Genomic DNA, 22,754 nt, shown 5'->3' on the forward strand with positions numbered 1-22,754 from the left:
CGACCTGATTTTAAAGCCCCACTACATCTATACACTCCTCCTACAGCTATCCTAAGTTAAGATCCTTCATAAGTAATTGTAATGTACGAGCTACAAATAAAATTGACATTATTGTAAAATCAGGTTGTTTTAAAAATTTGTTCTGATTTTCATCAGAGTTATTACTTGTAAGATTATTATTTGTATTAAATAATGTTTCCTACTTCCGATTCTATGACAACGCGATCAATATTCTCATGATTATGATTGTTAGCAATATATTTTCATTCTCACCGAAGATGAGTACGATTTTTACCATATTTGCCATCATATTTGTCTACTCTATAGACGAATGTAGGACAAGATGCGATTATTATTTATTTTGCGTTATTATGTCGCTATCAACTTAAAAAATTAAGAAACATAAGAAAAACAACTGAATTCTACCCGGCGACAACAGTTTCAGTCAGTTTATAGCATCTTTATGCGTTGTGTGCGGATTTATCGATTTTTAATGATTGTGGTCTCATTTTTTGTCATCTTTTGAACTTTAACAGGTAAATAACAATTTCCAATCCTATTAATTGTTGAATATCATCAGTTAAACAATTTCTTAAGATACTTATTTATGCGCTTACGAGAGTCACTTGCCAATAAATAAAAATATACATAATTACTGAATTAGTCTTGATGTGATATTTGGGGCAAGATGAGGAGACTTCTAAAAACGACAATTTTCAGATAAAATGGCTCGAATCAGCATTAGAAAAACATAATGATAAAATTGGAACGAAGAAGCGATGCAGAAAACTGTTGAAGCCATTATGAAGAAAGAAATAGTCTATTGTAAAGCAGCTATAATATTTGATGTCCCAAAAAACACATAGGCAGGAAAGATAACTCTCTATAAAGAAAATTTTTAAAAGATTTTGAAGACTAATTTAAGCCCGGTTAGTTTCGGATGGGATCATTGTGAATGTGCAAGTAAAAAAATTAATTTCGAAGATTCAGAAGCGGCGATTGCAACCCTTATGACAAACAACGACCATATGTCAATCGAAAAAGTTTTGTTTCATAGGAAATGGTTACGATCTGAAGATACCAGGAATTATTCTCTAAACGGTGGCTTGAATGAGGAAGAGGGTTAAACGCAAGAAACTAATTGTATAATAAGTAAGTAATTGACCATTCTTAAAAGGACAGCTGTTTATTGTTGTCCCTTATTTATTTTAGTATTTTTAACAAAATAATCCCAGCAGGACCTCCACCTTATGATCTACGGTTCCTGCTACAAAGAACATTGATGTGATAATACCGATACAGAAAATCGTATGCGTTCTTGAACAATGTCCTCTACTCATCAAGCGAAGGCAACCATGCTATGGCACGAAGGATACTGTCTCGTTACCTCACACAGATAAAAAAGTAATTATATACACAATAAAATAATAGTTTGCTCAATAAGTTTTGTCGTTCGATAAGAAATTGAGCTATTAGGTTCGTCGTTTTATGTTCCTAAAGATGGTACTACCGTTTGATGAACACGTGTGAAGTTTCATGTAGATTTATCGACTCATTCGTATATATATATAGTTATTCAAAATTGAAGGGTCATAGTATTTTTTTACAATGGGAAAAACGACAAAACTTATGGAACAACCTAGTAAGAAAGTTAATTGAAAACTATGATCTCTTCAGCAAAACAAAAAAGTTATTGTCCATTTACTTCTGTTCAGCGGAAGTCCATTTTACTTCTGAATTAAAAACTAAATTAAATGCGAGCTCAAGAAAGAAGGATATGTTTAAAAAGTAATACCAAGCTTAGTTAAATAAAGGTCTTGTGTTTTCAATATCAGACAAGCACCATAAATTCACAAAAGACTTCGTTACTAGTAACGAAAGAATAAAATGAAAAAAAAATCCAAACAATAAGAGCTGAACGCCGCCCAGCAGAATTCAGTTATACTACTTAAATGCAGCTGCGTATAAAGGGTAAGTCTGATGCTGGTAATATAATGCAAGATGTTTTTTCATCGCCTAAAAGTGCTACAAAATATAAGAAAGCGTATATTAAAAGTTGTAATTCTGTAAGGCCTTAGTCCTTTTTCTATTCTAATATAAACGCCCGGTACCCTTCTGTGGTTGTGCAAAGATGATCACCATGGGAGTTTTAGTGAGTAGGCTCCGCACCCGGAGATCCGAGACGGGGAATCCCACACTATCTTCGATTCCACCCAAAGGGTTGGGAGAGTCTTCGAAAATTTCCCTCGCATAAAAAAGAAAAAAAATCTCCAGGAGTGAATTATAAGTGATGAGCGGAGCGCCCGCTCCTATTGTGTAAGCCAAATTTCTTAAGGAATAAAATAAGTATTGTATTATGTAAAAAGGAAAATTTACCGCGATGACTCCCGAAACACGTTATTTATATCCAGTATCTAACCCACCACCGATATTCATTGAAGCCTCTAATATAGATTCATTAATGGAAACACCAAAACTAATAGTTGGACCAAAAGAATTCCTACTGGTAATTAAAACGCTTAGAACAAACCATGCAGATTACTACACTTACCAATCGAAGTCAGATAAGAAATTTAAAATAGTCGTCAAAAGACTATACCCGAAACTGAACATCGAATACATTAAGCCAGATTTGCAAGAAAAGGGACATAAAATAAGTAGCATCATAAATCTAATGAAAAACAATACTTCGATACCATTATCCACGTTCTTAACACATTGACATTAAACAAATTCTTGGGGCTGATTTTATATATGGAACTTGTAAAAGTAAAATCCATGGATAATTGTTGATCGAAAATCCCATTGTATAATTTTCAATTGCCGCGTACTATTATGTCATGAAACAGATTCGAATTACTACTGAGTAACTTTCATTTTGCCGATAATATGTCCATTATCTGTAATGATCGACTTGGAAAAATACTTCCACTTTTCAACAAACTGGAAAGGAACTATCAAAAAATATTCACGCCTGGAGAACACATTGTTGTTGATAAAACGTTGATTCCATGGCGCGGAAGACTCATCTTCAAACAATATATACCAAATAAAGCACAAAAATATGGGATCAAATTATTCAAATTATGCTCGAACTAGGGATATACATGGGCAATGAAAATTTACTCTAGTAGATCAGCTGATGGTGTTAGAGAAACAGAATTAGCTGAGAAAAGGAATCAAATGGTACCGAAAACTTTGCATTCAAATACTTCTGGGAATTTCAGTCGTAAACGCGTTAACGGTTTACAAAATTGCAACAGAGAAGACTGTAAATATTAGAAGATTTCGAGAATTATTCACTGCAAAACTATTAGAATTGTCTGAAAATACAATAAAACCTTGTTTTCGACGAAGACAGTATAATATCGCCGTTCAGAAAAATGATTCCGGAAAAAGCATTGGACACGCCTGCAAACTATGTTATGCAAATAAAAGACGTCGAACGGACCGATCAAATGCTCGAGACAATTTAAAGAAAACAACAACTTATTGTCCAAATTGTCTTGATCCATCTCAACTTTGTATAGAATGCTTTCAAGTTTTACGTTCTAAATAATTTTCTTAATAAACTATTGCCATATTACCTTTTTAACAATACAATAGTTTTATTACATCCTGCGTGATAACTTTTCAAATACCAATGACGATCCTTTATAAACAGTCAAATAAGCGTCACCCGAATATGGGTGACACGGCAGTCAACGTGTTAATGGAATTAGAAGAACCTAACAATAATAGCAAAATATATGAAACTGCAGTCGTTTGTAACACTACTTGGTATTTGAGGTTAAAATAAAACCTACAAGAGCAACCAATGTTTAGTAGATATCGAAACATGGCGTTATTATTTTCTAAGCTATTTTTATTTCTTATGACTGATGACAGTGGTAGGGGATTAAACGGCGCGAGGGACTCTTCTCGTGAACAACACTGGTTTACGCCAATGTCATTCACTGTTGTTGTCTCACTCTGTCGCATTTTGTTTTGTTCACTTTCTGTGTATCGCCTTCCGCTGACTTTAAGTCGCGTGGGACGGCACAGGGGCAAAGCGAGGTCGGACCGACCATTCCCACCCGAGCTGCACGTTCTGAACCTTAGTTACACACTCTGCCATAGTAGTAGGTATAGATTTCAATTGCGTCCCTATCTCAATATGTATATAAATATAAAGCTTGGAGATTATAAACTACTGAGATGTCGTTTATGCTTATATTTAATGCATAAAACGTCTGTTTTATCTCATAAGAGTTAAATACAAAAAAGAAAATATGTAATATTAATAGTTTTTCTGTAAGTGGAGTAATGAAGATAATTTTGAAATATAATTAATATTCCTTAATGGAATCAAATATTTTGTATGATATAATCCGAATTAAATCTAGTTGTTCTCCACAAAACAGTATTAAGCCATGTTTCTCAAGAGAACAATGTTCCAAAGGTATTCAAATTTGACATTCCTATTACCGCATACAAGAAATGCAGAGCAAACAAAATAATCAAAATAAGTCTTCTCTTAAAGGAAAGTATACATCTTTTTAAGAAAGAGTTGTTGCTTTTGTTTCTGAAAAGAATTTTACTTACTTCTACTTGTAATTATATAACCAATGCTTTTCTAATAATATTATATTGTAAAAAAACTAGCAAAAATTGTTGTACTGTATTAGATGTAACTATTGTATAGTAGTAATATGTTGCGTCTACGCCAATGGGACTCTGCTTGCCGCGCGTTTTTCATTATCTCTCTCTATTTCGCTGTCTTCTTCGTCAGTCAGTCCACATGTGTCTTGATTAGGTCGTGGTATTACCACGACGAATAGCGAACTAGAACTGAATGTGGGCATGAAAATAGGTGTATCCATTCCACTTTTCTCGCATTCCTGCCACAGGACTTCAAGTCAGCGGTAAGCTATACATGATGAGCAGAAAATGTGTTCGGCTTAACCTTTCGTCGAAGGAGCTAAGTGGAGCGAGTGACCAATTCCTTCGTTCGTTTAGCTTGTGGTAATGTTTCATTTTCTCGTTTCTCAATAAAAGACATAGCGATAACTAGTACTAAATATGATATTAAAGTAATAGAACTACTTGACCTATCCTCAGATCATACCTCTATAATTTTTATGATCAAAAAGGTACCAAAATAGGATAAAAAGTAATTTTAACCGAAAGTGCGACCGATTAAATAACTTGTAAAGAATACATAAACAAAAACTTAAATTGTAATATTGCTCTAAAGAACTCACGGGATATAGAAACAGCGGTGGAAACCTTAACTAATATACCTCAACAAAACATAAAACCAAGGAAATAAACAGAACAAAATATCCTTCTCATATCACACATGCAATTAAACCTAAAAAGAAAGTAGGACAATTTACAAAATGGTCCTGGTATAAAATAGAATCAAATAAACTAAAAAATAAAATAAGAAGCGAAATTCAGAAAACAAATAACAATAATTTTATTAACTATGTTAAGAATCTTAACTATACCGAAAGGACAAATTAGTCTCTATGGAAAAATACTAAACGAATCAATAGACATGTCACACCAATACCACTGTTAATAAAATTGGACGGAAGTGGGACAAAAACTGTAGAGGAACAAGCTGAAACCACGGCAGAGTATCTGCAGAAGATATTTATTAATGAAACATATATCCAGTCCACCATCAATAAACAATTCAAGAACCAAATAAGGGGAAATTCTCGCCAGAATACAATCTTATGAAGGTAAAAATTCTAAAAGAACTTCCAAGTAAAATAATTACATTCATAACCATTGTGACAAATTCCATTTTACGGATTTAATATTTTTATTAAAACCTAGTAAGAACCCTAATCTGGTATCTTCCTATAAGCGAATCCCTCTTTTTCCAATCATCTCCAAAGTAATAGATTGTACTCTATATATTTGTGGGTCAATACAAACCAAACATAAATAAATTTGTACGGTATCGAATGAAACAAATAAAAACGTAATACTCAGCAGACTAATGAAAGAAGTATACGCCAAACACCTAATTCCAAACCATCAGTTCCAGTTTCAGAAAAACCATAATAAAATAGAGCAAACCCACATAACAATGAACATAATCAGATCCATGAAAAGCAAATTGTTTTGCACCGTCGTTTTTTTAAATGTTGAAAAAGTATTTGACAAAGTCTGGCATATAGGATTGCTAAAAAATTGGAACCATTCTTATCAAATAGCTTACTTAACAAAGAGGTATTTTTATGCAAAAATAAAAAGAAATTCGCACTGGCGTGCTTCCAAGGAAATGTCCTTGATCCTATTCTATATTCTTTGTTCACAGCTGACATACGAACTATAAGTCAAGCAGAAATATATATTTTTACTCTACAAAATCACTTATGCAAACTAGCAAATTGGACACAAGTCAATAAAATAAATATTAATTCAACAAAAGATCCGTACATCATATTCGCGCTCAACAAAAAAATCAACCCCTAAGGTTAGCATTACAAGTCTCGAAATTCCACAAATAAATTCTGTCAAATACTTCGACTTCACTTGGACGATCCACATACATTAATTCTAACTAATTTTTACTCCAGTGATTATCGGTAAATGCATCGAAATCTACACATTATTTTAAATTAACATTCTAAGAAAAATGTGATGAGGTATTAAATAGTCACAAATATGTTCAGAAATTTTGCCACTACTATTAGAAGATATGCCTGTAAACACACAATAGTCAATGTGATACCAGCAAGAATGTTGTGCTCATTATGCACGGATTGTTACTACAGTGCTAAACAGGTAGTTAAAGATTGTTGGATCGGTCAGTCCGAGAATAATGGGTGGCCCGCACGTTATTTAGACCTAAAACTTACGGATTTTTAATTTTGGCGAAAGTTCAAACAAAATACCATATAAGGTACGGTGAAATACCAACAAACAGAGAAAACACAAAGGAGCGTATAAGAAGAGTTTGCATTGCAATGGATCCGAATGAAATTCGACGTATGGTATCTTCCGCATCGGTAGACTTTAGGAAATGCATCGACGTACAGGGTCACCATTTCGAACACTTGTAGCAGTAAGTACGCTAATATGTAAATTAGAAAGATATTGCAGTTGACCTTGTGTATGAATAACCTTCCTTGTATTCATCTTGAAAGGCTCTATCGGAATATAAATAAAAAACAATATCGTTCCATAAAAAAGAAATAAATTTGACCTTCATATCTCCTCTATGCCTCCACCAACAAAAAAACTATTGATACATTATGTGCTCCCCGAAATTAAAAAACTTTTGCTGTACATTTTCTTTCTATTATTACAAGCAAATAAGTTATTCAGATGACCTATTCTCGGTGCCCCACCCTATATATATTTTTTCTAATCCTAAAGTTTCAATATTTCTCTCCATCTAATGTTCGTATTTCACATTTGTTTTTATTTTGCGGAAACCTATTCATTTATATGTAAACAGTTACATATCATCAAAGAGCTGTACAGTAGACCGCATAAGTGTTCGTCCACTTATCGCACTCGGTGTATATGTATAGAAAAAAGAAAGATACACGTAAAATTTAAACAATACGGAAATAAATTTGTATCACTACAAGACAAATTAACATTCTGTGAAATTCATAGTTACTCTACATAATGAAAAATTAAACAAAATATAATGTATCGGAAAATTTAAACGCAAAAGTCTGTCTATCAATGTTTATGTTAGATAAAATGCATGCAAACGAACATAACAAAATTTAAAACAAGTGAATTGATGCGGTCTACTGTATTTGGTTAATTTGTAACAGTTTGCTTCAGATAGTCAGAAAGGAAGTATCTAAAATGCTGCATAACAAACGTGAAACGTCTTTACTCGAACAAGAAGTTATTGTAAAATTATGGAAAGAAGAAAAATCCGAAAGAGAGATTGCAAATATAATGAAAAGACCTCGAACTACAATACAATATATATATTGAGAAAGTTTAAAGAAGAAACAATTATAAATAAACCGCGACAAGTCCAAAAGTACTGTCTAATCGTGACGAAACACGCATATTAAAAGCTGTCAAACAGAATTTTCATATCTCCACACCTGAAATACATGAGAAAGTACTCTCCGTTAGGAAAAAATAGTAAGTTTTGATACAGTTCGACGTGTACTTCATAGAGTTGATTTAAAAAGTCGAGTTAGCTGTAAGAAGCCATTACTTAATGCAATAAATTGAAAAATTTTGCGTTTTCGATGCATCTAAACTTTACGTCTATCGTTCCTTTCTTTTCCCTATCCATACGCCGACTACATTGACGCTGGTATTACTGCATTATAAGTTAAATATGGATTAACAAAACAATTACAAATGGAAATAATGAAGTTTCTCACTGTTCTAAAATATTTCGAATGAGTGTTCAGCACATGTAAAAGCGTCATGAGTTCCACCCATACAAAGTATCCTTGCACCAAAAACCTCACAGAAATGATTGCCAAAATCGAGCGACATTTCGTGAGTGGGCTCGAGATCAAATACAAACCTTATGGTGTTACCTTAAAGAAAAGATATACCACGATTCATCTAACCAGTTCAGAAAATATAAAAGAGCGAATCACAAATGTCTGTCAAAGTATGAAGAGAGAAATTTTGTTATCTGGGCAACAATCATTTATTAAACGCATTAATGGGGGGGGGGGGGGGGGGCGAAGAAACATGCGACCTTACGCGAGAGGTCGTAGCCGACGAAAAAGGACTAGTTGCTGGGACAGTGGAGATTTTTGGTGACGCTGACATGAAGTAGACCCGCCGTCGTTTATAGTCCTAGCAATTACCCCCTTGAAGGCAAATGTACCTGGCCTACGCCTCTCGCATCCCCTGAGACGATCATGGCCTTGTGGCCTAAATCATGTAGGCCGAGAAGCAGGGATATGAAGGAAATCGTAACGATCGAGAGTCATTGTTAAACGTTGTCTATAAGTGTTGTTAATCAGTGTTAAACTTAGTCACATTAACCGTACACATATACTCTCTTAATAATAATCATTATAATTTCCACATTTTATTATATTATTATTAATGTAATAAATATAACAAATTAATATAATACATGCACCTTTTCACGCATGTTAAGTCAACATATCGCCCCTTTACTCTATGCAACTCTGTTCCATATCAGACACATTTTCCTATTTTTTCCATTAATTATTTTCTACTACCTTAATTATGTTTGGTACTTTTAAAGTTATGAACAACCATTATTTACAATACTTATATAATATCGTGGAAAGGGACAGGAGGATAATATACAAGTAATAATTCTAAATGGTGAAGGATTTTCAAAAGTTTCAAAATCACCTTTATTTTTATAACTGGTATGCTATCCTTTTTGTTTCTATTAGATAATTCTAATGATCTTTAGTACAAGGCCATTTAATTTGATATAGAGCAGTTAAACAATGATTTTTATGTAATTTGAAATACTCAAAGTGATACCTGTTTTACTCTGTTATTTCACATCGAATGGATTTGTATTATAGATCATTGAAATCATTTAAGTTTTGCTATTTTAGTAGGAATAAAAAAGTTTCTATTTAAAAAAATAGAAGTAACCTTAAAACCTCGGAAATCTTCTATTCATAATAAAATTATTATTGGTATGTTATACACCAAAATACTGTACAATTTTCTAAAAAAAGTTTTTTTATATTTTTAAAATTACAGATATAATTTTAAGATAATCAAAGTTATTGATCCACTCTGTATAGCAAACAGGGGCTTATTTTATCAACTTTATCACAGTATTACTTAGATACCTTAACAAATAAGGATCTATTAAAAATTTAACGAAAATACTATTTATTAAGCACTGTTACAATGTTATTGCATGAATATCAGATTCTATCATAAAATAAAGAATGGAAAATTAATAAGTATGCATAATGTATTTTTTCTACTTGAAATGTATTTCTAAAAGCTATGTAGTAGTCAAAAAATTCCAGTATATAATGAAGGAAATATGTATCATTTGGATTTATTTAAATTACTTTAGTAATTAGGTAGATCCACTAGGACACCCACATTACAATTTTTAGCCAGATTATAGAATGTGTTAATAATTACATATGTAGGTAAACAACTATATACTTTTTATTTAATATTTGAAATATTGCTTACCTGAGGTCTAGCTGCAAGGTGTACAAGCCAATATTCAGCTTCACCTGGAGCTTTAGCCATACATTTGAGTTCATCTAGACTCGAGCCTAAGAAATATCCTCTCTGAATATTTTTCAAAGCCCATCTTCCACTTCCTAATTTGTTAAAAACGAATTAAATGTTAAGAAATAATTTTGTACATTTAAAAGTATTATATTAATTATTCATAATTAAGGATGTATAAATTAATATTTTTAATACAACTTACTACTGTTAATGAAATACAGAAATCAAAACTATTGAAAAAAGTATTTGATTCTTTTACAATTTATTTAAATGCTTTAAAAATAGCTTTGAAAAATAGTAGTATTGTATATAAATAAAATGTTTATGTAGCAAAATATTAATAAAAATTATGAATAATTGAAAAATAATCGCATGGTATATGTTATGAATAATACTCATTAAATTAATATGTCTAAATGTGAATAGGAGGTGGAATGTCCTGCAAAAGAAAATTTTGAACAATTTCTTGAAATAAACGCAACAGAAACAAGCATTCTAATATAGTATGGTCCCCATGATTAACAATTATCATAGTTTTTTAGCATACAAATTCTCTGTATGTCTAATGATAGTAAACATGAAATAGAAAGTTCCAAAATAAAATTGTAACTACAAATTAAAAATTCAATCATTGCTGAACAAAAAGAATAATGACAAATAATCATAGAAACAGTAATTTGCAATTATTTGACCTTGACTTATTGAAAAATTAGATTATAAAGACATTGAATTCAATTTTTTAAATCTGACAAAATGTATAAGTATAGCATTCTATTAAAAAATCATATTCATCTTAAAGTTTCTTTTAAAAAAGTATCATTGTTACTTCACCATAAACTCAATGAAATATTCATGTACTTTGTAAGTAGTTGATATAATAAGCTTGTTTTTAAAATTTTACCAAAGAATTCTTATTATGGATCAAGGTTGACCTAGTATCTACTGTCTGTATAGCTCAAAAAGACTTGTTTGAAAATAAACATTTCTTCCATGTTTACTTGATACAATAACAATAAAATTTATAGTAGTTAAAGGTTTTTTGATAGCCATCCACCATTTACTTATATTTAAGATTTTTTTCGGGTCATATTTCTTAATATCTTTATCAGGTAATATTTTTAAATATTGAACACATTTCTCTAGGTATACATAATGATGAGAATGGACATAAAAATATAAAAATGTACAGTTATTTTATGAAACTAAAATTATGACTTGAATGCTTATAATTTAAGAAAGTACATAAATTAATATAATATTACAAAAAAATATTTTGAAATACCATCAGAAGCCAGTTGAATTTGGAAGGAGCAACCAAGATCACTAGGATCCTCTGCTTCACATGTAACATTTCCAAACTGATCAACAGCCAAATAACGATCTAAATGAGATCGAAGGAAAACTTGTTGTTCACTGCCCTCGAGAGTCCATAGTTGCTTCTTTTTTAAACTAGAGCCATTTGCATTAATTTTAAATCCAAAAGTTTCTGCTGTAAGGTACTTAAATTTCCCATTTATTAATCCAACCTAAAAATATAAATATATTATATTTATTACTAAAATACATATCAATAAAAGTAGATTCAATTTTGAATTTAATTAAATTAAAATAATGATTCAGTCTTAAGAAAATATAATTTACTTATAATTATCATGTAGATTAATTTTAACCAAATATTAATTTTCAATTCTTGTTAAATAAACTATTACAATTATTGATTTTAATTAAGTACTTTAAACTACATAATTTCGATAAATGTAAAATAGAATAATTTCTGAAAGATATATGTACACACAAAGGTTCATACAAAATTTAATTTTTAAAAGATTAAAAATTACCGTCCATCCCGTTTTCTCGTTTGCATTTTCGGAACCGACATTTTCAGAACCGTTGGTCTGCATCGTTTAGTTTAATCGATTGACGTTTAGGCGCGCGTGTGGTAAAAATCCTATAAATTGCTTCTGCAATTGCAATCAAGAGCAAATCAGGTATTACATTTAATATAAAATCTATAAAATATTTTATAACTATAGTACTTGTATTTTTAATATATAAAAGCTTGTTTAAACAATAACAATTTTTCTTTTATTTTATCATTTAATAGTTAATTAATTATAAAAAATACAAGGACTTATAATATAGTTAAGTTTACAAATTCCAACAAAAACAATTACTCTTAATCTTTAAAAAAATAATAAAAATTAACAAAATTTCAGTAATAATTTTGAATTTAAAATTAAATATAAACAATTTTAATATAATCTTTTGATACAATACTATGTTCCTATAATGAATAAAAATAATTATTTTTAACTATATCAACATTTGTGTTCTATATAAAATAATTAAAAATATTTTATTATCATATTTATAATAATAAATCAATGTAAGTTTTTGACATAATTTAAAATAATTATTTTCGTATACAGTTAAAGAAACATTTATGTGTAGAAAATAAAACTTGTCAAATCATGATTACTCTTAACTACTTTTACAGTAATTAACACTTGAATTGTTATATTTATTAAATATTTAAATGCAGTGTATATTAAATAGATATATGATATAATAACAAAATGCTTTAACATCCCAGGGTAAGAAATATATTCTCATGGAGATAAGTACATCTTGACCTTCCCAGAAAAATAATTTAAGCCTCCCCAAAATTTTTTCTTTCTTAAGGTATAATTTATTTTGAACTCTGAATTCGGTGACTCATTTCTACGTGACTTCCGTCTGGGTGGGGCCAACTCGTCTAATGGAAAGACAATAAAAAATATTTCGTCCTTTAGGAAAATTTATTTCGCTTGCATAAAGCAGAATTAAATTTATTTTAATTATATATTCACTCTTTCTTATTTTGCACGAGATACATTGTATCTTCTTTACTTATATTTTAGATATTCTTTTCTAATTCTTGCTTCAGTCCTTTAGACTATAAAGTCTATCTAATTGAATACTTCAAGTTGTCCTATGTCTGATCATTAGTACTTATCAAACGCAAAATAAACGAAAAACATGTTTGTAGAAAATATATTTTTCCTATCACTATTTTATTTATTTTCTAGTACACAAAAAAACTAACAGAAAATCGTTCTTCTTGTATCATTAATTTGAAAATAACTACTTTTTATTTAAATTAATATACATATATACTTACAATTACTGTGAAATATTTCTTATGTACTTGAAGATAGAAATATTAAGTGGAAAGTATAAATTTGGAAAAATATTCGATACCGAAATTCGATTTGCTAAAGCGCACTGTAAAATCAATAATACAATAGGAAAGCCAGGACAACAGCTAAAACTTCAATTGCTGAATTTAAAAACAACTAATTTTGAATCATTTTAAGTAAACTAATATAACTCAATTGATAACATCAAAGATTCAAATTATAAACATGATATAGACAATGATTGAAATATTATAAACATAAATGATTAAACTGAAATAAGTTAACTATACAAAATAATTGAAGAGAATGCAGACACTTAAACTTTAAGAGAATATTACACGTAGTACAAATATAAACGCATATTCGAAAATTACAAACAAAACTAAAATTTTATGAAAACTATATAATAATTAAAATATAATACATTTTATATAAGATTACAAAGATTTTCATTAAGCAAGCAAAAGTAGTAGATAAATCAATAACAGTAATATGTATTTACGCAAATGTACTTTAGTGCACAAGTTTAACGAGTAAAGATTAAAGACGAAATGATGGAAATCGTTGAGAAGACTTACGCTCCTGTTGCCAAGCAGATCTATAAACTCACCAGATAGAAAGACAAAAAACAGTAGAAGTGCGTACTTGTCGTGAAAGAACACTGAAAAAATACAGGGAGAAGTCAGCAAGGAAAGTACGAGTCACGATCACCAAATTACGTTCGTCACAACAAAGATACCCGGCGACTGACTTGACTTGCTAGTTCTCTCCCGACGTGTAAGGATCCCACAGGACTTCCAACGCATGCGCAATATCTGAACTCACCATAGAATCAGGACTGTACATAGAACACAATATTATAGGAGTTATTAGGGGATTTTTTCGTATATTTATTATAATTGTTAATTTCATTAACTATGATGTAATTAGAGCGATTTAATGTAATAAAATTTAAATTATTCCACATATAATATAATATTTATAAATATCATTTAGTAGATAAAATTACCTAGTATAACAAATGAAACAAATCCTAGCACTTTTCTTCAAAGGCGTACGGCCCTGTGCAATTCTGTCAGGATATCGCGCGTGCGCCGTTTTAATAAGGGAAACGTGAAAGATAGGGGATACAGAAAGAGGGAACGGTGGGGAACGGACATACATCGAACTGTCGACTTTCTGGAGGGCCGTGAACTGTGGATCGACGACCCCACTGTGTAATTGCTATTTTCCCAATAGCACTATACTTCATCTTTTTCAATTCCCTTCATTTTTACCGCTTATTACTTTTTTATTTATTTATTGTGCTTATTTTGTGTCAATTTTAAAATATCTTTTCCATATTTATTACCCAAATGATGTGCATATTTGAATATCTAATAAATGTAAAATATCTAATGCAATAATAGCTCAATAAAATACATATTGTAGTACTATATTCTTGTATAATTTTGTAAACACTGTGTTAAATAATAATATAATATACTAAATAATTATTTAGAATCTAAATACAGGTGTATAGTAACAAAAAAAAAAGAAATTATTATTTGAAATAGTTATTTTGAATTAGTAGTAATTTTATAGAAAATTATAGGAAAGGAAATATTAATTGCATTTATTTAATTACTGAACAATTCCTAAGAATTGAATTAATAAAAATGTTTTTCAACATTTTTTAAATTTAGAAAAATATTTCTGTTTTTTCTAATTAATACCAATAACATTATCTTTGTACCTTATTAGTGAAAACATAAAAGTTTATTAATTTACTGATTATACTTATAATTTACTAGTGTACTTATGCTAATAATATTATTATTTACTTTAGATTGAAAATTTAAATTAAATAATAGCCAAGTGCTAATCTTTAAAGAAATGTGCAAAAAGTTCTTTACTTCGTTTTATGAAAAATTGTAGTCTATTTTTATCGATTTATTAATTATAAAAAAATTATTTTACATTCTTTTATAAAATATGTACTATATGTATCTATATAGTTAGCAATTTAATCTTGCTGCTATAGACAGTTTACAGTTAAACGGTGTACAGTTATTTTGTCCTACTTATATTACGATAGACTTTCTGCGATGATAATTAACTTTTTTCTAAATAGATGCGAAAATTCCTTAATTTGAAATAGTAAACGGTATATGCTTTGCCCCAAACCGAATTGTTATTTCAACGTATTTCAGACCTTAAATATTTAGGAATAGGATATATTTTTCTTTCGCTTCATTCGTGTATTTCCAATATCAAAAATGTCTGCGAAAAAGCACTTTTCCAAAAAAATTAATTTTAAATAAGAAAAATGTTTTGGAGTCTTTCTATCTCGAAGCAGTATTTTTATTCAGCCTTGAATAGAAGGGCATTTCAATTTTTAATATTTCCATAAATTTTATAATAAGGATTCGCATGTGTTTTACGAATTATTATAAATTGTTTACATATTTATTCCTAACCTACTTAAGAACGCACGATGTAATGAGCAATGACCAGCCGATAAATAGTGTAACTATATTAAAATTTTCATTGTAAATAATGTGTACAGTAACTGATCAAGGGTGCGTAACTATTAAAAATTAATTTGTTTTAATGTGGTAGCCAGGCTTTTATCCGATTTCGTTCAGGAAGTCTGGAACTTCCAAGCGTGTCTAACGAGAGGCTTATACTAATTTGTTTTTTTTCTCGCAAATCGCGGACGCAGAACATTTAATTACAAATTTCTTCTTTCTTTGCGAGATTCTTTAGGCTTTCACGGTCCGGATTCTACAAATGATATTGTATCAATGTGCTATCTGACCTTCTGATGAAGGTAGTTGCAATACTAGCAATATGTATGTCAAGATGTTTTCGGATTTTCTTGCTTTGCATTCACAATTACATTTTAAATTTTTATTTTGTTGAATACTTTACTCCTTTCGAAAGTAAAATGGTATTGGATACTATATTAATATTTTCAATAGTTATATTTTTATAAGTTTACAAATGATAATTATTTTCGTTCAATTCAGAACAAATCACTTAGATTAACAGGTATTTGTGAATAAAAATGATAACAATAACTACATTACATACACACATAGCTTAATACATATTACATTTCAAACTAATCCATTTCTTACAATAATTATGTATAATAACGAACGTATGAGGAATTTTATTTAATTGCATATAATTGAATTTATGTAAATTAAATATGTTATAAACACTGTCTAATATGTATTATTTATTACATTTATCAGAATTATTTTGAAATAACCAATTGAATTTCTAACTTATCAAGAACAAAAGTTTGTTTCACGGTAACCTAAATGTAACTAACACCGTCGTTAGGCAAACTTTAACTAACTGATAGAGAGAAAAGAAGAACGAACGGAGGAAAAGAGAAAGAATAAGAGAGTTCGTTGGCCGTCAAAGGGAAGTCCGAAGCATGACTGTAACCGTGCCTGTGATCGTGATCTGGATCGCAACCGTGATTGTAACTCGTAACCATGACCGACTTGCGTTTACATAACATCCTAGAGAATTGTATTTCATGCACATATAATATTGGGATTATATATAGTTATTGTGAATTACACTACAAGTGTAAAGTGCATATGTTATTATTATGCTTGTTATTATGTTAATCCATTTTCGGTTAAAATTTTTTTTGTATATAGTCAATAGTTATTTACTAATTGTTATTTTCACATTGCAACTGTTAATTGATGTAGAATAATGCGACAGCAATTCTTTTAAGAGAATCGAACTTCATTTTTTGTTAATTCTTAAAGAATATAGCGTTAGAATTATTATAAAAATAAGTTTATTTAAATATATTAAAAAATAAGGAAATAATTATGGATTTTTATGGAAATATATATATCGAGACAAATGATAAATACTCTCTACGTTCAACAGTCTAGACACCTGGCCCAATAAATCCTCCTTCGGTTTCTAATATGATTTCAAATTATTTTAAATATTAATATCGGTACTAGCCATATTGTGAATTATGAAACTTACGGAGAGAAGGAATTATCGACGACCTGAATACTTTAATAGTTTGAATCCTGGTCCCAGCAATACGATAATTTGATTCTTTTCCTCTTACAATAATTATGTTTACATTGTACAATTTAAACCGAAATTATAACATTTATGTTAGAACGTATAACTACTAATGCTAAAGAAACGTGCAAGTGGTCCCAGTTTAACGGCGATGATAATATTAATTGTAAAAGATTATACAAATTTAAGCAAATGATTTGGAAGCGTCGAATTCAACAAATATTGCAATACCTTTTATATTAGACGCTTTTACTAATTAATCAAAATATTTGGAACATATAATATAGATTGCATGCTTATGATTTTTATATTTATAAAGAATAGGGTATTGTAAAAATTAGTCTCGTATTTTGTTTTTACATAAATTAAAAAAAAAATAAAAGACTGTTAATAGGTAGACATATATTATTTATTGAAGCTTGAGAAAGATCAGCTAAATAGCCTCATTTATTCGCGACACAAATTCGAAACCTTCTGACTAAATTTCTTGATGTATATTCCAATTTTTAAATTCTCATTTCTTGCCGTATATTCTTCTTTAATTGCTCTAGAATTAGATTTATTAGGGTAAATCTTGCTTTTTAAGTAATCCCAAAGAAAAAATTTGAGAGCTATCGGGTCGGGAGATCTGGGTGTCTAATCACCATTTTTGGCTATTAAACAATGTTTTTCAAAACTTGTATTGTATCGCGTAATGTATGAGCCGTATCGTCATTTTGTTGAAATCGTGTTTCCCAAACCTGACTCATTCATTTTGTATGATAAGAAATTTTGCAACATATCTTGATAACTTACGCCGGTAACACGTAACGAATTTCCATTATTAACTTCAAAAAAATATAGGTCAAAGACACTTCCTATCAAAATTTCGTACCAAACTTTAACTTTCCGCGTATGCAATGGTCGTTTGTAAATTATGTATATACAGATTTTCAATAACGCAATATCCAATATTGGTCGCCCTTGTGCAAAACATTTATGAGACCGTTCAACTCATTTTCTACCAGAAAATGGATAAAAAGAGATAAAAATATTTGATAATCGTACTGGTTAACTTGGATAGATATCAGAATTTAAGTTTTACACTTCAGAAAAGATATTATTTTGGGCATTGAGAAAAATCCTGAATAAAAAAATTTGAATATTAAAATTGATATTTTTATTTAACCGATACCGCACCGTCAATTAACCATATTTTCTTGGAGAGGGAATCTTCCTAAAACTTCCTCGATTCTTTGGGATGAGATTGAAGCAAACACCCAGCATAAGTTACTCTTACATCTTCATGGCGCCAGGTACGAGTTCCCCGGAAAGAAGGCCGTCGTGATATCACATGTGCGCACTTACCTGAACCTGTACACACCTTTCACCCGCCCAAGGGTGACATCATCCCCAAGTGTGCTGAGCCGTGTTTTGGTCATCGGGGTAATGCCAACAGCTTATCGTTGCTTTCTTTCTTTCACGGTGCAAGTATTAGGCACAAATTGTTTACATCGACGCTCCACCCGTAGTTCGATGCCGCTTCTGCGATTGCAAGCAAGAAGCGACCGTGGCCAAAGCGGTGACGAAGCTGACGGCGGCGATTTCAAGTTCGGGTGAAACCGAATTCGTAACAAGATGCATCGACGTAGACTCTCAATAAAGCGTCAAGTATTCATAAACAAAATAATTTGCTTACTGTTTAGGTATTACCGCTGATTTGATACGTTGCTTGTAATGAAAAAATAAACAGAATTTAATATGCGTAATAATCATTAATATTTTGAAAATGATTTATAACGAAAAGTAAAAATACATTAAATTATATTAAACTATATTAAAAATAATATAAATTCGCTTATATTTATTTTGTAGTCAATATAAAATGAAATAAGGTACTTGATATGCGTTGAATGCTGCTAGTAAGATTAGTTGATCTATTAATGATATGATATAATAATCGCGACGCTCGCTACGTCGCGTAGTGGTACAAAGCCGGAAAAAATTCCAATGTTTTCACTGCAAAGGAAGGAGTTTTTTTAATAAAATTTTATAGTAGGATAGTTGACGTATCAAAACCTATAAAAATTTGTCGATGTTGAAGTATAGAATAAGTGCTACTTTTAGCAGAAGACATAATATTAGATTACAAGTAACTGACAAAATTTAAAAAAGAAAACTTGTAATAATTTATTTATATACATATAAAAGAAATATATTATTAATGTAACATACATTAAATTAACAATTTTGTTATTGTTTTCAGTAGAACACAAATTTAACAAAAGTGAACTTTTAATTAACTTTAATTAGGCGTAACTTTTTTGTGACAACTACCGTTAATGTCAGACTTGATTCTGATTGTTCAATAAACCTCAGAGAACATATCTAAAAAGGTTCCAGCTACATAAACTTGCAGATTACAAATAACGCTTCAATACTACGGATTAAATAATTTTCAAAATAATAATGATTATTAAGCACATTAAATTGTATTCATTTTTTCATTACGAGAAACTTATCGAATCAGTGATCGATCGCATTTAAACAGGAACGAAATCATTCTGTTTCTTAATAGCTAACATTTGATTAGAAGGCTACGCCAATGATGCAGTATTCTTTTTCGTTCGGTCTCGCTACGGTCGCTGTCGGTCTTTGTCGCCGTCTTCGGTGAATGGTGATTGTTGCTTGCGATCGTATGAGCTATAACGGACTACGGGTAGAGCGTCGGTGTAAACAACTTATGCCTTCTTTTCGCAGCAGAATGATACCGTCCGAAGCAACCGTGCCGAGACAGCATCCGCAGCGTTCAGTAGGTGAGGCTATCGAAATTCCTACCCAATCACTCTGATAGGAATGATCGGACAGTTCCAATAGTTCTCTGGCCAGTGATGGGTTAGGCTAGCTGCTGCTGCCACTACAGCAGCATAGATTACCGGGTCTGACGTTTGAGGGTTTCAACCTCAGATCCAACCAGAACCACGCCCTGCTCGCGGAACTCGCAACAGCTGTTGCAATAAACCGCATGGGAGCTCGCAACTAGATTCACGGAGGAGCCTCGACAGGACGTTCACCGACTTATAGGACACGGTCCTGTAACTGCAGGCGACCTCTAAATCTAGCAGTCTATGGAGGTGGTAGACCCGTTCAAATAGGGGCCCCATATTGGACCACAGAATTGACCGAGGAGCCGGCTCAAGGCACCAACTATCCTCTTCAACCACTAGTCCAAGCAGCCAAAATGTTACTCAAAATGTTGTGGATGTCAAGATCAGTCCCAGATTTTTCATTTTAGATTTTACCTTGACACGAATTTCATCCATTTGGATCAGGTGGGTCAACGTATCGTCAATGTAACTCGTTTGGCTAATAGCGTCAGGGGAACCTTCAGCCCATAGAATAATGTCGTAACCGAGATTCCATAGCAGAGATCTTAAGACAAACCTCTGCGGAATCCCGAAGTACACCACTCTCAGCTCTATCCCGTCCCAGCCCGAGTATTCTGCCCAAGGGGAATGGATCTGGAAATCGCACTTCATAAGATCGAGGTGCTGGGTTTTTACGTATCTTGGCAGAAGTCATCACCCCCTCTGACTGGGGTGAGTGACGCTAGTATCGAGATAAAGTTTCAGATGACATATCTGGGACTGATCTTCGACAAGTACTAGCGTTTTGGGAGGCACTTCAGTTGCCTAGCTCCGCGGTTGAAGAAGGTAGTCGGCGCATATTGCGGCACTCTCTTTCGCAATTTAGAGGGAAAGCGAGCAATCGAATCCGCTACGTCTACACGAGAGTGGTCCATCTGGTAGTACTATGCGATACACCCGTATCGGCAGGAAACCAAACTGCATCTGATCTCAATCTAAAGGGTCGGGTGAGTCTTTAGAAGATTTCGCCCACAAAAAAATACAAGAAAAGACTCGCAGAAGTCTAGGAGTCTTTGAAAGATTTCCTTCATGTAAAAGAAAAAGAAAAGTCTTAATGTTTAAAGTTAAAAATACCCAGAATTGTTGGACTAATGGAAAAAGACAAATAGCAAGTTCGAAATGTTTCAACATTTCATTATCATTATGAAACCTTCAAAACAATATCCAATTTATTTAATGTTAAATAGGCTCTATATGTAATGTTAATATAATTGAAGTGGTAAAAAAGAATGTGTCAATTGTGTTTTTACCTTGATATTTAATATACAAATTTCAACCTCTTAACAAAACTTTAATGAGACCATTGAAAACTTATTATAGTGAAGAGGTGCAACTACTTCTACGTCAACAGCAAAGGTTATGAAGTTTATTTAATATAGTAGAATTATTAGGAAATAAATATTTAAAAGTGCACAGAACTGATTTGAAGCGATTGGAATATTTTCACCGAACAGAGACATTTTTTTTTATTTATGTTTTAACGGATCAGCTTGAACAGGAGCTTTTCCGATTGAAATAAGGGAATAATTTGTGTATAAAAGTAATAATATTCTACAACTATAGCTGATATAGTGTAACAGAATCCTTCTGATATCAGTCCAATCCTAAGCACTTCAAGGAGAATACTACCTTATAACCTAACTTTCACTCAGAGTGATAAGTCAGAGACGTAAAACAGGAAATTCTGCACTCATAACAGCATTATCATACAAAAATTATTTACTTTACTAACTAAGAAAAGAAAGATAATGGCATAAATAAAAGCAAATGATTTGTGTGGTGACAAGTGTCCCAAGTGAAGCACGGACTGATGCCAATATTAGTGAACCTCGACGTCTTTAACCAAAATCAAACAATGCAATGTGCATATTTTTATGATGTTAAATTTTCCAATAATTTTAATAAGATTTATAAGGTAGATAATTTTATACGTATTGTAAAAAAAATATTTGGCATGTATTTTCTTAACAGCCATCCTCCATTGTAAAAGAATAAAGCAGTCCTAAAAGTTGGGATCGAAAACATATTTTTAGAAATATCTTGAGATCTGATGGATTTGGAATAAAATTTTTTTTCAAATTTAGTGTTTTCAAATGTAAAAACCGATCAACAAATAAATTTGTAAAAAATAATTTCTTTAAGAAATATATTAAAAGAACTATTTTTTTTACCACTTCTCTTATTAAAATTTCCATTATTCTATAATTTTATATGTGCAAAGTATGTACAAAAATATGTAATACGTGTTTTTTGAATTTTTTGTTTCTTGCCATACAACATAGATTATTAAATATTAGGAAAGAAAAAGAAAAAGTTTATTCAATGTGTTTAAGCAAAATTTAATTCTTTTTAAGATTTATTTAAAAATTTTTTAATAATTTTTACGCATAACGCATGTAAAAAGAAGTAATCATTATTATCC

The 22,754-nt window shown here is 30.9% G+C and overlaps 2 protein-coding genes and 2 long non-coding RNA genes across 7 annotated transcripts in view; 2 read left to right on the forward strand and 2 right to left on the reverse strand.

Moving 5' to 3' along the window:
- Nucleotides 1–18,905, reverse strand: part of Singed (fascin domain-containing protein singed) — a 75,354-nt gene extending 56,449 nt beyond the window's left edge. The window contains exons 1-4 of one of the 2 annotated variants that reach the window (XM_076320915.1): nt 18,774–18,905; nt 12,033–12,155; nt 11,477–11,720; nt 10,150–10,283 (exon numbers count right to left, since the gene is read on the reverse strand). In XM_076320915.1, the coding sequence (XP_076177030.1) occupies nt 10,150–10,283; nt 11,477–11,720; nt 12,033–12,095 (441 nt within the window). In that variant the 5' untranslated portion in view covers nt 12,096–12,155; nt 18,774–18,905. Of the gene's footprint in view, nt 1–10,149; nt 10,284–11,476; nt 11,721–12,032; nt 12,156–13,983; nt 14,146–18,773 lie in introns of those variants that run through there. The other variant, XM_076320914.1, reaches the window with a different exon arrangement.
- Nucleotides 1–21,394, forward strand: part of LOC143151608 (uncharacterized) — a 58,882-nt gene extending 37,488 nt beyond the window's left edge. Inside the window, exon 2 of the mRNA XM_076320934.1 lies at nt 20,166–21,394. Within this exon, the coding sequence (XP_076177049.1) occupies nt 20,166–20,173 (8 nt within the window). The 3' untranslated portion in view covers nt 20,174–21,394. The remainder of the gene's footprint in view (nt 1–20,165) is intronic.
- Nucleotides 3,611–4,444, reverse strand: LOC143151616 (uncharacterized). Its single transcript, XR_012993392.1, has 2 exons — nt 3,807–4,444; nt 3,611–3,728 (listed from the first exon to the last, which is right to left on the reverse strand). It is a non-coding gene; the product is annotated as an uncharacterized LOC143151616 (long non-coding RNA).
- Nucleotides 4,568–7,262, forward strand: LOC143151620 (uncharacterized). Of its 3 annotated transcripts, none has more exons than XR_012993397.1 (4): nt 4,568–5,732; nt 6,038–6,228; nt 6,317–6,786; nt 6,883–7,262. It is a non-coding gene; the product is annotated as an uncharacterized LOC143151620 (long non-coding RNA). The 3 variants fall into 3 exon arrangements; XR_012993396.1 differs by having other exon boundaries at nt 6,317–6,475; nt 6,579–7,262; XR_012993395.1 differs by having other exon boundaries at nt 6,317–7,262.
- Nucleotides 21,395–22,754: the final 1,360 nt, after the last annotated feature.

The sequence above is a fragment of the Ptiloglossa arizonensis genome, chromosome 9 (assembly GCF_051014685.1).
Source record: "Ptiloglossa arizonensis isolate GNS036 chromosome 9, iyPtiAriz1_principal, whole genome shotgun sequence".
NCBI classification, from domain to species: Eukaryota; Metazoa; Arthropoda; class Insecta; order Hymenoptera; family Colletidae; genus Ptiloglossa; species Ptiloglossa arizonensis.